Here is a 15,518-nt window from a genome sequence, read left to right on the forward strand (position 1 = left end):
AAAATGTTATAATAAAAATGTCAAACACAGAAGTACATTTGAACAATATATTTTGGGTAACTGTAACTGCACTGTAGTATTGATTATGTTGATGCTATTTTTCCAGGTCGCCATTGCTGTTGCTGTGGTTGCGACTCCAACGTTGTTTGTGATTGTCCTCGGTGTGTTGAGGAGACGCAGGGACGACCAAGTGTCTTGACCCAAATCTGACAGAATGCACAAAAAGCAAATGAATTCTTTTGTGTTTAAATGCAGATTACCCCATGGTCAACATGAATTTGATGTCTTTTAGATTATTTTATTTTATTGAAGTAAGTCATGTAAAAAAACTATAAAGAAACTGAAAGGGTCTCAATTATATTTTGTCTTCAGTCGTTGTGACTCTACAGAGTCTCGTGTACGATTGCAATAATATTTTAGTGTGTTTTAAATAATTTCTGTTATTTGGATATTGGATTTTGCTTTGCTTTCCTATACTGTAACATAATTTCTTCAACAAACTCTTGAGGGGTTTTTGTTCTTGTCATGACATACATCCATCCATTTTCTGCACACCCTTCGGGAGGGTTGCTGGTGCCTATCTCCAGCTAACGTTCCGGGTGAGAGGCGGGGTCCCCCTGGACAGGACCTTCTTCCTGCAAGGCAACAGCTCTACCAACTGCGCCACTGTGCAGCCCCTTGTCATGATATTTTAATCATATTTATTTTGCCTGTAGATTAGTACGCCTAAAGCATATTTTGTGAAACTACAAATCCTGTCATGAATATGAATTATATTTGTCATTGCCAGACCATCTGGGGGTCATCTTCTAAACACAGTGTATGAGGGTCTACAAAATCACTATGAGATTAAATAATCTGCAGACAGCTCCAGCTGTCTGTTATTTCAGACAGTCCGAGCATTTAGACTGGGTAAGTGAATTTTCATGACAGCATGACATGTAAATAAAAAGCATCTTGTAGCACTTCTGTGCGTTCAGCTCCTTATGCTGAAGTAATATATGGCCTTATAAATATTTAAATTTATTTTAATTTTAAATGTTCCTAAAATGAACTAATACGGCTATATTAGTTTCATATTAGTTTCATAACTATTTCTAAATGTACTAGTGACATGATGGATTTTAACATTTGTGGAACATCAGAGACATTGTAATGCCAACAAACATTAAATCATGCAATGTTCTGCAGCAGCAAAACAATACACCTCAAATGATATGCTGTAGTGGCTGCTCACCAGGCGTTATGCAAGGTTGTTTCCATGGCGTTGTTTACTAATTGCAGTTGCAGGAAGTCAGTTTTATTTCTTTGCTCGATAATGAAGCGGTGCCAAGCAGATAATCTCTCTTAGGTGTCAAGATGTGAATTTAAATAAGAGCATAAACATGTTGCATTGTTGATTTTCTTCTCTAGCTTTGGTGTTGGAGGGGGTGAAGGATTGCACTTAGTAAACTGTCACAATGACGAATTAAAGTGGCAGAATGAAGCGTTGCCCATATTGAACACCAGCTGCTGTTTCTGTGAAGACAGTACAACAGACATGACTTCTTAAGGGCACATTTTTCAAACCAAGGATGGATAATTAGTTTTCAGCTTTGTTTCAGTATTTAGTGAGTGTGTAGGGCTTTATACTAGCAAAATGAAGATGTGTAGTAGCCATGTTGAAGAATTGAGGTTCTTTACACCAACATATATATTTAACAGCTTCATAGTTTGACAAGGCTCAATTCTTTTGTTCCAAACAGAGGACAAAGCTATGCAGCAAAAACATTTTTTGGATTTCTTTTTTTTTTTGTCACTGTGTTAAATGCAGTGCTTTGTAAAAGCATTCCCCTTTTCTTCTATCACTGTAACATGCTGTAAACCTGGTCACATAAGATCAACATACAAAACCCAGTAGTTAGAGGAACCTTGTATGTCAGCTTGAACAAACCACCCCACTTTGAAACTCGGTGGTGGCAGCTTCATGATACATACGAGGTAATCCTGAAAGAAAAATTGTTAGAGGCTGGATATCCACCTTCCAGCAGAACGGCCACCCCAAACATGCAGCCAATGGACTGGCCCGGTTGGTCGTCAAAGTCCACACCTAAATGTTGACCTGCAGAAAGCTTACAGTTTTGTAAAATATGTAAGCACTCAAACAAAAGTAAAAAATAAATAAATACAACAAGGTCTGACTTTAAAAGACTTTCTACACAGAAAATGAAACGGCTGACTCGTGATCCAGTACACAAGATATGCATCAAAGTGTCAGAATGAGCAGATTTAATTCCTGCATCCTGGTGAGGCAAGGCCACCATGCCCTCTGCTGTCTGCGCTCTCTGCTGACTCCCATCCCTCCCTGTGACGGCCTTTATTTATAGCATGGCAGGAGCTGCAACACTAACAAGTGAAAAGAGCTAAAATATCCACAACACAGTTTCAGGAGCAAATTTTCAGGAGTGGCGAATGCAACGGCATATGGAGAGCCATTTCAGCCAAAATTTAATAAATAAATGGGTGAAATAAAAAATGAGTAAAATAATCTTTTTCATTTATCTATTTTAATTTATCCCTTTATACATTTAACCATTTTTCATCAATCTTTTTCATTTAACCACTTTTCAATTTCCCTTTTTCATTAACCCAGTTATTCTTTTATTTATTTTTCATATTATCAATGAAAAATAAATGAAAAAGGGAAATAGAGAAATTGATTATATGAAAAATAAATGAAAAATTGGATTAATAAAAAAGGGAAATTGAAAAATGGGTAGATAGATAAAGGGATAAATAAAAAATGGATAAATGAAAAAGAGAAATTGATAATCTGAAAAATAAATGAAAAATTGGGTTAATGAAAAAGGGAAATTGAAAAGTGGTTAAATGAAAAATAGATTAATGAAAAATGATTAAATGTATAAAGGGATGAATGAAAATAAACAGATTATTTTAGTAATTTTTTTTATTTATTTCACCCATTTATTTAGTTTTGGCTGAAATGGCTCTCCATGGGCTTCAGGTTTAAGTGTGTGGGGTGACAGAAGAGGACAATCATATTGAGATTAAGTTAACAGTTCTTATATTTATCCAAGAGAGAGAATATTAAATATTAAGAAATGTGACTTCTAACTCTTTTATTTGATCAACAGATTCTTCCACCTTCCATTAGAGTTTCAGCTGACTCTCTGACTAACGTTCCCCTGTCAGCGTTAGTCAGAGGTGGGCAGTCACGTCAGCTCTCCACTGTTTCCATTTTCAGATGATGAACTGAACGGTGCGTCAGAGAATGTTCAGATTTGGGGGAGAATGTTTTAAAACTTTAGCCACGCTTTAAGCCGCTCCAGGAATTGGTGGTGTTCTTCGGGTTATCGCAACGATGTTCGTGCTACACAACATCCTTTTTAGTTGGCATTTAATTCCCTTTTTATGTTGGCTGGTGTAGTGGAAAAATGATTATTTTTAGTGTTTAATACAGTTTAATCTTTTTTGAACAAATTTCCTAATTTTGAACAGGTTTCTGTTAGTGATTTCAAACTAAACTATTGCTGGGTAAGTATTGAAATAATGGAAAAGGAAAGTAGAGATCTGCAGGAGACCTTCCACTGGGACCCCTGTGGAGTTAGAGAGGACAGGAAGCCATAAAATTAGTATATGCAGGAAGGCAGTATCACTTGAATCACTCTGGGAAAGAGAAGTTTGGTCAGTTCACTCAAGCAGGATCAGAAGTCTTCCAAAACTAACATCTGAGCAGTGGTGGGAAGTAACGAAGTTGCTGTACTTAAGTACAGTTTTCGTGTATCTGTACTTAAGTAGATTTAATAATGGATACTTTCTACTTTTACTCCACTACATTTTACAGTAAGTATCTGTACTTTCTACTTCACTACATTTCTACAAAACTGTTGCGTTACTCGTTACATCCAAGTCGCGTTGCTCTTTATTTCCGTTAAAATGTGAAGTTCAGGGATTTATGGTGGCGCCGTAAAATCAGAGCAATAACGTGACTTACGTGTCTGCTGTCACCCATCGGCTCCACCTTTACTCGCACGCGGAGCTCCAGACATGCGCAGTAGTTTCCTCTGAGCGGGAGATGTCTGTCTGATCGTCAGTAATATAATAGCGCTGCATAAATCATAGATATGGCAACATGTAAAATCAGCAGCGCTTCGCTTTCACAGACGGTGGCGACTTCGTCCAACTTTTAGCGTCACTTGGAAGAAAAGCTTAAAGAAAGGTAAGCGCTGTGGACGTCCACAGAGACACATGTTGCATCTGCGATGAAAAAAAGTTGTCACTCATGCGCTGAATTAATGTGTGTTGACTGAGGTGGGACAACGCTGTGACCAAAGTCTGCAATATAGTGATATGACATTCAGGAACGATCCGATTCTTCTGGACGGATCTTTACTAAGTCCTAAGGACTGAAGCTTCACTTAGAGCCGTTCTTTGTTCTTGTGTACACTGCAGTAGATAAAATTCCATTCTCACCCTCCACGGGTGGTCTGTTTCATCCTCTGAGCTCGGGTCCTCTACCAGAGGCCTGGGAGCTTGAGGGTTCTGCACAGTATCTTGGCTGTGCCTAGAACTGCACATTTCTGGACTGAGATGTCTGATGTTGTTCCTGGGATCTGTTTGAGCCACTGCTCCAGTTTGGGGGTGACTGCCCCGAGGGCCCCGATGACCACAGGCACCACTGTGGTCTTCACCTTCCAGGTCTTTTCCAGTTCCTCCCTGAGGCCCTGGTATTTCTCCAATTTCTCATGCTCCTTTTTCCTGATGTTGTAGTCACTTGGTATTGCTACATCCACCACAACGGCTTTCCTCTGGTCTTTATCCACCACCACAATGTCCGGTTGGTTCGCCATTACCATCTTGTCTGTCTGGATCTGGAAGTCCCACAGGATCTTAGCTCGGTCATTCTCCACCACTTTTGGGGGTGTTCCCCACTTTGATCTCGGAGCTTCCAGTCAATATTCTGCACAGATGTTCCTGTACACTATGCCCGCCACTTGGTTATGTCGTTCCATGTACGCTTTCCCTGCCAGCATCTTACACCCTGCTATTATGTGCTGGACTGTCTCAGGGGCCTCCTTGCACAACCTACACCTTGGGTCTTGTCTGGTGTGGTAGATCTGAGCCTCTATTGCTCTGGTGTTTAGGGCCTGTTCCTGGGCGGCCAGGATGAGAGCCTCTGTGCTGTCCTTGAGTCCAGCTTTCTCCAGCCATCGGTAGGTTTTCCTGACATCAGCCACTTCAGTTATTTGTCGGTGGTACATCCCATGTAGGGGCTTGTCCTCCCATGATGGTACTTCCAGCACCTTGTCTTCTGCTCCCCATTGCCTGAGACATTCGCTCAGCACATCGTCCATTAAGGCTTTGTCCTTGATGTATTAATGGATCTTGGATGTTTCATCCTGGACAGTGGCTCTCACACTCACTAGTCCTCTGCCTCCTTCCTTACGGCTCGTGTACAGTCTCAGGGTGCTGGATTTGGGGTGGAATCCTCCATGCATGGTTAGTAGCTTCCTAGTCTTAACATCCGTGGCCTTCATCTCTTCCATTGGCCAGCTAATTATTCCGGCAGGGTATCTGATTACTGGTAAGGCATAGCTGTTTATTGCACGGATCTTGTTCTTGCCATTGAGCTGGCTTCTCAGGACTTGCCTTATTCGTTGGAGGTATTTGTGCTGTGGCTCCTTTCCTTGTGACCTCATCGAGGTTGCCATTTGCTTGTGGTATTCCCAGGTACTTGTAGCTGTGCTCTATGTCTGCTATTGTTCCTTCTGGGACTGAGACCCCTTCTGTGTGGGCGACCTTTCCTCTCTTTGTAACCATCCGACCACACTTCTCTAGTCCGAATGACATCCCAATGTCAGTGCTGTAGATCCTGGTGGTGTGGATCAGTGAGTCGGTGTCTCGCTCGCTCTTGGCGTACAGCTTGATGTCATCCATGTAGAGGAGGTGACTGATCGTGGCCCCATTCTTGAGTCGGTATCTGTAGCCAGTCTTGTTGGTGATTTGGCTGAGAGGGTTCAGGCCTATGCAGAACAGCAGTGGGGACAGAGCATCTCCTTGGTATATGCCACATTTGATGGACACTTGTGCAAGTGGTTTGCAGTTGGCTTCAAGGGTGGTTTTCCACAGCCCCATCGAGTTTGCAATGAAGGCTCTTAGAGTCCTATTGATGTTGTACATCTCTAAGCATTCAATGATCTGAGTGTGTAGCATTGAGTCATAGACTTTCTTGTACTCAATCCAAGCGGTACACAGGTTGGTGTGTCGGGTTTTGCAGTCTCGGGCGACTGTGTGGTCTACAAGGAGTTGGTGTTTGGCTCCTCTGCTATTTATGCCTATGCCCTTCTGTGCCTTGCTCATGTATTTATCCATGTGCCCACTTATCTTAGCCGCTATGATGCCTGACATGAGCTTCCATGTTGTAGAGAGACAGGTTATTGGCCGATAGTTGGATGGGACTGAACCCTTTGAGGGTTCCTTCTGTATCAGGATTGTGCGCCCTTCAGTTAACCATTCAGGGTGAGTCCCATTTTGTAGCAGCTGGTTCAGTTGAGCTGCCAGTCGCTCATGGAGGGCAGTGAGTTTCTTAAGCCAGTAGGCATGGATCATGTCAGGTCCTGGTGCTGTCCAGTTTTTCAAGTCTGCAATATATGACATATATGACATTCAGGAACGATCCGATTCTTCTGGACGGATCTTTACTAAGTCCTATGGACTGAAGCTTCACTTAGAGCCGTTCTTTGTTCTTGTGTACACTGCAGTAGATATATATATATATCTATATTTATAGATATATATATATCTACTGCAGTAGATATATGTACTATATATATATATATATATATATATATATACACACACACAAACAAATTTATTTAATCGCTGAATGAGTAAAAGTTGAACGTATGAACACAGAGCATGCTCATTGCTCATTGATTGATTTCGTCTCCTGTCATGGTGGCAAACATCGCAGTGGGAGGGAGGGTGAGAACAGTCACGGTGCTCATTCTGCTTAGTTACTTGTTGCGCCATTGGACAGTGTTCATAGTTGAACGATATTTACCGTTAATTGCAATGTTTCAGTTGTGGTTTCTGACATGTGCAATATGGGCAACCGCCCAGGGCGTTATTTTTCTAGGGATGGCAGGAGACCTCTGCGGATTGTAGCACAGCGATGAAAGCAAAACAGAATGAAGTTAGTTTTAATTGATACTGGTTAAATATATTTCAGCTCTAAGTATTTAATATCTAGGTGTTTTTATGGGAATGTGGATTTTTCAGATCAATCTGAGAACCAATTTTGATAGGTAAACTTAATTTTATTGTGTAATTTAGCGCGGGGCGCTGGTCTTGGTCTCGGGTTCGGTGGTCTTGACTACAACTCTGCTACATGGCTCCTTGGTTGCCTCTCCTCACCTTCTTTCCATCCCCTTTCAGTTGGATTTCTTTCTAAATAAATGTCACTAATGAAGTTCATGCTATGTTAGGACAGGAGACAAGATGTTTCCATCCCTGAAATAATGATCCATAGAATCACATATCTAAGTCTAAACTATGTTACAGAGAGTAAACACAATAAAATATGCTTTATCTGTGGCATTGTTCATTAAAATGGCACATTTCTGATGTATTAAAATTAAATACGATCGGTACACTTAATGATATTAGCGATTAGGTAATGCATTCAACAAGTACTTTTACTTTTAATATTTAAGTATTTTTAAAAGCCAGTACTTTTTTACTTTTACTTAAGTAAAATGTTAATGTGGTACTTTGACTTTTACTTGAGTACATTTTTGACTGTGTATTTGTACTTTTACTTAAGTACATTTTTTGAGTACTTTCTCCACCACTGCATCTGAGATGGTGCAAAAAAACTGAATATAACATAAAATGTTTTAAACCACTAACATTTAATTTGTAAGATATTTTTCTTAGTTATTAATAGTATGCTCTGTAGTATCTAGTTTTAGAAATACTAATTTAGTCAATGATGAATGTATTTGAAAATTGTATTATCTGTATTATCAAATGGAAATTGTGTGATATGAAAATGTTTTGTTTAGTATTAGAAAATTGATGGTGAATGGGAATTTGGAAAATGATTGTGTTAACTTATATTTAGGATTGAATATTATAGTAGGTTAAAAAAAAGGGAATTTTACTCCATTCTATTCTGTTGATTGTATGTGTTGCTTTTTGGTTTTATAGCAGGACTCTTTGAGGTTGCTGACTGCAGAAGAAGAAAACTGGGTTCCTGGAGATAAACTTTTCCTTGAATTAAATACAGAATTAAAGGTTTGTTCCTGAGAGAGTGGGAGATATGTCAGAATTTCACAGCTTTCTGTGAAATTGTTTCCTCTGTTTCTCTTTGCCCAGATAGTTTTAGAACCGCAGGAGGCCCGGACAAACTCCTTCCTTTTGTTTAACACGAAAGGGCAAATGGCTTTTGATCTTGGCAGTAAATTCTAAGTTTCTCAGTGTCCAAGATAGCTTCCAGTTGGTCAAGCAGAGGTACGCCTTATTTGAATATATTAAAGAGGAAAATACGCCCACAAGTATAAAAGTTTGTGCGCAGGAGTACCAATTCAGATTGCTGGTTTATTTCCTTCTGCATTCAGCATTCTCCAAAGACGCGTCTTTGCTTTTTTCTATCTTCTTTGTCTCAGGTAATGAATGTATGTCTGTTGTTTTGGAAGTTTTCTGTTGTAATTTCATACTTTGTCTCCTATTGGATTAAATTCTGCAATTCTGTGACGTCTTCACGCATTGTTGTGCTTCTTGTGCCCACACGCGGTCGCCAAGAGGACCCCGGGATTTCAACAGGAAGAGAGAGCCAGATTTTTTTTCCAAATTTAACCAATTCAGAGAAACTCTTCCTTTAACATTTGAGGGCTCGTGCCGGTTCCGAAATCTCGGCGGGCGGCTGTGGGGCCCAGATTGATTCGTTTCGGCCCGACGCTGCGGTTTGGTGAGACGATATTTTATTACTTTTCGATTGTCTACAGCGCCGTTTCGTTTGGCTCTGGCGAATTGATTTTGCTGTGTGGCGTCACAGAAAAATGGAGGCTGCTGCCGGTGTACTGAAATTCCTCCCGAAAAGAGTACATAGTTAGCTATTTTTTAATAAATACACACTACAGGGAACCAGTGTCGGGTTCAAGCAGAGATGGGCGCAGTCTCTGTCATAAGCTACGTTTTTGATTCGTGACCTAGAGGAATTTTACTGTGCCTCAAAATAACGAATTTTAATTGGATTTATATTGTGCATTTTAGGTAGCATTGGCTTGTATGAGCCAGGAAATTTAAAACTCGTTTCCGCTGGACTTATAATACAACGGGTTAATTGGATCAAGACTTGTAGTTTATGCGATTTCAAAGACTCTACGTAATTTTTTTTATTTGGTATTACCTTCGCTCTGCGACGTCTAAAATGGTCTCGTTAGTCAGACGACGGAATCAAAATTGGCTAATTGCCTTGAGTTTATGACCCGACTCTGAAAATTTAGAAGTTGTTGGGAATTTCTTATATTGCAGTACACATTTTTGTGAGCCGGCGCCTCAAAATTTTTCCTCTCCTTCCGTTTTTTGTGTGGCCTTTGGCTGTTTGTTTTCTCTGCATCTGTTGTGATTTTTGGGCCCGGGTGCTGTCTGTGTCGGTTGAGCTCTGTGTGTATGTGGCTGCTGTCTGTGAGCGGATTTGTATGAATGAGACGCTGCGTTTGGAAGCCGCTGTTTCTATTGATTTGAATTTGCATTTTGTGCTGCGGATCTAGTGTAACGTCAATATGGATATTGATTTGCAAAATGACATGATTGTGGGTTGTTGTCCAGGCCCCTGGAAATCTTTGAATGAACAGATCACAGATTTACTTAGTATTCTGATTCAACAGCTGGGGTGGGACACAGTTAAAGTGACGGCAGATAATTTGAAACTTATGTTGGAAAATGCAGTACTACAACAGCATAAAGTTTTAAACACCGAAATGCCTTTGGGCCTTTAAATCACGCTTTGAAACGGGCAGTCGCTGATGAGACTGCAGCCCGGGCAGACATTCATAAAGCTGGTTTGTTCACTAAGGGTGCCGCTTTGAAAACACTGGGGAAGACAGAGCAGATCAGGCACAGATGGGCTCAATGTTTGGTTTCATGGCAGGGCACAGTACATCTCCATAAACGGCTCAGCTGCAGGAATTTTGGTCTTACTTGGCGATAAGCTTATGGATGAAACGGAGGTATGTACTCGGCAGACTGGACATGTAACTAATTTGCCTGATGTCTCGCTTCCTCCTCCATATACTTTTGATGATCAGTCTTGTGCACAACTCTATTCTGTATCTAGTGTCGACATTAACGCTGCAAGACTGGCCGGAGGGGTGATGTTAATGTCTCCTTCCCTCCCTGCAGCATGTGTGGCTCGAATTACGCACAGCCCGTCTAGATCCGCCTCCTCCTCCTCCCAACGAGAACAGGAGGAGATACAACTGCATTTGGATGAGAATTTTGTGGGACGTCTCGTTACTGGGGAACCCTTTCTCATACTGCAGGGTGGTTTGGAAAATGTGAAAACGCGTTTGTCTATTTTATCAGGTTCTCTGAATGCTTCACTTGGTGGTTCTGGTGGTCCTTGGTCCTTCTAACCTTGCTATGCTTTTGTTGCCTGCAGAGCAGGGATAAGAATATAAACAGCTTTCCTTTGGTGATGTCCAGACTTTAATTCGGAGGCTCCCTTCTTTAGCGGAGGGGCTCTTCCTTGGTTGGATGAATTAGATTCCTTAACTAACACATTAGCTTTGGGGGATTTTAGGACACTTTTGGGACGTTCAACAACGACTATAAAATGTCATGAGGTTGAAACGACTGCTGGCACTGATATTTTGCCCGATCACACACCACTGTTAAATCACCTGACTGCTCTCGGTGCTGCTATGAGGGATCTTTTTCCCCTCCCGGTTCCTTTGTTTATTCAACAGTTTTTTTGGGACCATATAGATAGTCCCAGACTCCATTTGGACAGGGCCATTGAGATCTGGATGAGACACACAGGACTACATTTGGCTTATCATTCAGATTTGAGGGCACAATTTCGCCAGGCCATCTTAGCTGGTGTCCCTTCTTCTGTAGCTGAAAAGATGACCCAAAATCGGGAGCAAAATCTGTTACATCATTTGTTTCAGGATGCAGAGGATTGAAGTGAATGAGCAGGAGCGGTTAAAGACAATTGCTTAAGCTCCAGATAAAGGAGGCTAGCCTCTTGTTTCTCATGTTCCTGTACACTTGTTTCTCATGTTCCTGTACTTTGTATCTAGATACAAAGTACAGGAACATGAGAAACAAGTGCGGGTGGGGGTTGATATGATTGCAGCAACTTTTCCACCTGTTCTGGCTCAGGCTCCAGTTCCAGCAGCACATTCTGGCCCCCGCATGTATGCAGCTCCATTTTGGCAGAATATAGCTCCAAGCTGGAGTGGCAAAAGGAAAAACGCACCCGGTTTCTCAGGTGTGAGGGGAAGGGGTCGACGAGGCGTGAACGGCAGGGACATGTGTTTTATTGTGGCGAACAGGGCCACTGGGTTGGACAATGCCCACACAAGCCCCAGATCCCTGCTGGAGACGGTCAGTCTCACATACAACTGCCATGAGAAGCCCCAGATCCTGCGTTGGTCCCGTGGTGTGGTGGACAGTATGAACAGGCTGGATGATATTGGCATACACGCAACACCTTTTGATCAGGGATCACTGCCAGATCTCCTGATCAACGTGAAAGTTGATGCACAATTGTTTCCATTTTTGGTGGATGCAGGAGTTGCCTACTCCACAATGAAAACTAACCTCTCTGACTGAATAATATCAGTGGTTCTTTTCTCTGCAGTGCTCTGGACTCTGCCTGTCGCCACATTTTTGCACACGATTGTGCATGGTTTTCACATGGAAATTTTCTGCTGAAGTTATCAGTGGAGCACCTGGCTGAGAGCTGGACATAACTGAACACACTAAGATTTTATCCTGCTTCTCGCTTTAGAAACCCTAGATCCGAACACTTGTGTCCTCTAGGTTGATTTTTTACCTTTTCCCATGCCACCCTGTTATAATGATTTTATTAGACTGAATGGTTCCAGGAGTAGTTAGCTGTAACTGTAGTAGGTAGTGACTGGAACATCTTTTACGTTTATGTGGCTCCAGTGGGTGTTGCTGCTGCATGTGTCTGACTCAGGATCGCTTAGCTTGGTGTAGTGTGCTAGAAGTGGCAGTGCCAAATGATTTTTTGGCTCTGCACCCTGGCCCACAGGCTAGTATATTCGGAGGTGTAATTTCATACTCCTTGTAGATTTTCGACTGACTGTATACTGCTGCTCCTCACTTTTTCTTCTCCCTGTCCATGGAACATATAAAATACAGTGTTCAGCCGTGGACACTGTAGTTTTAGACTATATTAAGACTATATCAGGGCAGTCTACTAACTGCCCGTCTCACACTCTTGCTGAGAGACCGTGGGCCACACGTTCCACTGACTTGGAGCACGCTGACATCACACCTGTCACTTTTGATTTACAACTGGGTCTTAACATTTGGTGGTTTACGCAAGTCTGCTGCAGAGGAAGGAACGACAGCAGCTAGCGAAGTGTTGCTTATTAGACATCTGGCCTTGATTCAGTAGAGACAGGGATAACATTTTGTTAGATGCACATATTGCACTTTCTTTGTATGAATAGGAATAGTAGGAATTATGCTCCTAAATTAGATTGATAATGCTTTAGCTGCTGCATGATTGTCTCGACCTCGTTGCGATTTGCAATTTAGTTTGGATGTTTCTGTGGCAGAACTGACAGTGCACGCAGTTCTGTCTCAGAAACTGGGGGAGAGCACATCTGACTACTGATATGAAAAGATGTGAGAAGTCTGTACACAGATGGTTCCTGCTGCAATTATGAAACAAAAGCTTCAGCATATGCAGTACTAAAAAATTTAAAAGAAAATTGGCAGAAGCATTTCTCCTGTTTTAATTGGTTACTGTGATTAAAAACAGGGGGTGTGAGGAAAGCAGGACCAGAGTGACAGTAGAAGGCACTGCCACAGACAACGCAGCTAAGAAGGCTGCTGGAAACTTGTCATCCCTTTAAATGGTAAGTACTGAAACTGAAGCAGGTGGAATAGAACCATCTGTAGAAGATCTTTTAACACCAAAAGGGGGTGTCATCACTAGAGCTGTGTGTCAAGCAATAAGGAGCCAGCTAATGACCGACTCTGACAAGGACTGAATGGTAAGGTGATTGTTTCTCCTAATATGAGACTCCAGGTTCTTCAAGAAATACATGGACTTGGGCATGAAAGGATTTCACAGGTGATAAAAACCTGGAGCATTGGTGGCATCTTTTTCTGAAAGACATGGTTAAAGAACAGATATGCTAACACACATCAGAGGACACAGGTGGGTATTAAAGTCTGTGGGTGCATACTCAGGCTGGCTGGAGGCCTGAGTAAGCCTCCAGCCAGCCTGTCCTCCTTTGCCAATGCAAAGGAGGACAGCAAAGCTTTTATATGCTGCTTGATCAATCATTACGTTCCACATTATGGATTTCGAAAGAAGATCAGGTGAGAAAAACGGCACTCATTTTAGGAATCAAGATCTGCAGAAAGTGGAGCAGATGTTTGGATTGAAACATTCATTCGGTACAGTACATCATCCCCAATCACAAGGCAAAGTTGAGAGACCAAGCAAAACAAAATTGGCTACAAACTGTGCACAGTCTAAATTTAAATTGGGTAAATGCATTGCCTATTGTTTGATGTTTGTTTGAATGTCCATTAATAACAAATCAACAGGGTTCTCTCCATATGAGCTCCAGACGGGAAGGATGTTTACAGGACCTGCAATCTGATTCCAGGATGGACAGGTGAACCTGCACATTTATCTCATAATGATGTTTTTAATGAGTCACAGGTTCTGGCAGCAGAATTTGCAAACTACCAGACGTCACAGGAAGGTCCAGGCTCAAGACCGGTTCCAGGAATCAACTGGGTGCGGCTAAAGGTCATCAAAAGAAAGTGGTCTGAACCTCACTTCACCGGACCATACCAAGTCGTGGAGAGGACGTCTCATGCATCCTCTCCATTCCCTTCCGTCTGCAAGGGAATGGAGACACTTGTTTTCATTGGAGTCGGTGTACAGCAGCTGAGGAGCCACAACGCACGCTCTAAGACATACAGGAGGATCTACAGTCTCAACCTGGGGTCAAGGAGCGTCTGCAGCCACATCCCAAAACGGAGGAGAATCTGCAAGTTCAAGGCAGGAGTGTAGCAGGAATTCCTGCCATGACCACTTCAATTTCCTGGAATTCAAGGCTTAAAAGGCCCGGACAGGCACAATAACCCTGTTCCGGTGTCCTTGCATTGAGAAAAGGAGATTGCACCCTCTCCTTGAAACTCACTGTTATATTGGCATAATAAATCCAATTTTCAGTGAGCAATGGACACTCAGGTGGGAACCTGAGGTTTATACCCAACGAGGAAAACGGATACACGAAGGATCAAGCTACAAGAGGATCACCATTAACATATCTTCTCTCTTTTGCGTATTTTCGTCTTTTCTTGCGAACTTTTAAAAGAACTTTCGTTAATTTTTTGCGCGTATTTTTGGATCATTTTCTGACGAAGAACTCATATTTTGTTTTTGAGGAATATCAAAGAAAAGACACGAACTCTAAGATTATTTAATTCTGTATCAAAAAAAACATTTGTAATTAATTTTTATGTGTTTATGACTTCTTTTTCTTCACAGCATTGCTTTTATATTGTTGAAGGATTGTAATTTTTATGATCATTATTGCTTTTGTAATTAGTGGCCATCTTTAGTAAGTTTTATGTACCTCAGTTATTTTTCCATATTATTCTTTTTGGGTGATGGTTTGTCTATGTTTAATTCATTTGATATGTCTGTTTAATTTTATGACTTTTGAACTCATAGTCTTATTTTAGCTCTTTTAAGGACAAGAAAGCGTTTGTAAGTTTTTAAAGGAAAATGTCTCTGCTAAGCAAACTGTCCCTCTTGCTTTCCACTTTACCTGAGTGATTTGTGGAAATCTTTGCAAATTTGGTGCGATGTGGGAAAAATGAGCTCATCTTACTACATTCATTCCTAATTGCTCTGGTTTAGAGCGTCGTGAAACTGTCCAAACCGGGAAAATTTGCTGTTTGTTGCTCTTGTGCAATTGCATAAAACTGCCATGTAACTCTTGACTCATTTGTTTATGGGTAAATCTGCCAAGTGACAATCTCTGATTAAACAATCAGCGTGAACGATAAGCGAGTCATTTCTTCGCAGGCTCGTCTCGAGACTAAGTCCTGCTCATCGTAATGAGCCAAAACACAACTCTGCCTTATCAGCAGCTGTGGAAGGCAGCCAGCCATCTCAGATAGATTTTTTTTATTATTATTTTATTACCAAGAATAAATGGATATTGAATCTGTAAGTAACGCTGCAACCTCGCAGCAACGACAGTAATAAGTTGAGTGTGGAA

The 15,518-nt window shown here is 41.5% G+C and overlaps 1 protein-coding gene across 2 annotated transcripts in view; it reads left to right on the forward strand.

Moving 5' to 3' along the window:
* Nucleotides 1–15,303, forward strand: part of LOC103474117 (protein sel-1 homolog 3) — a 36,326-nt gene extending 21,023 nt beyond the window's left edge. For both annotated transcript variants that reach the window (XM_081614975.1, XM_081614976.1), the window contains exon 23: nt 107–15,303. In XM_081614975.1, the coding sequence (XP_081471101.1) occupies nt 107–199 (93 nt within the window). In that variant the 3' untranslated portion in view covers nt 200–15,303. The remainder of the gene's footprint in view (nt 1–106) is intronic.
* Nucleotides 15,304–15,518: the final 215 nt, after the last annotated feature.

This window comes from Poecilia reticulata, chromosome 13, assembly GCF_904066995.2.
Source record: "Poecilia reticulata chromosome 13, P_reticulata-male-v2, whole genome shotgun sequence".
In the NCBI taxonomy this organism is placed as follows: Eukaryota; Metazoa; Chordata; class Actinopteri; order Cyprinodontiformes; family Poeciliidae; genus Poecilia; species Poecilia reticulata.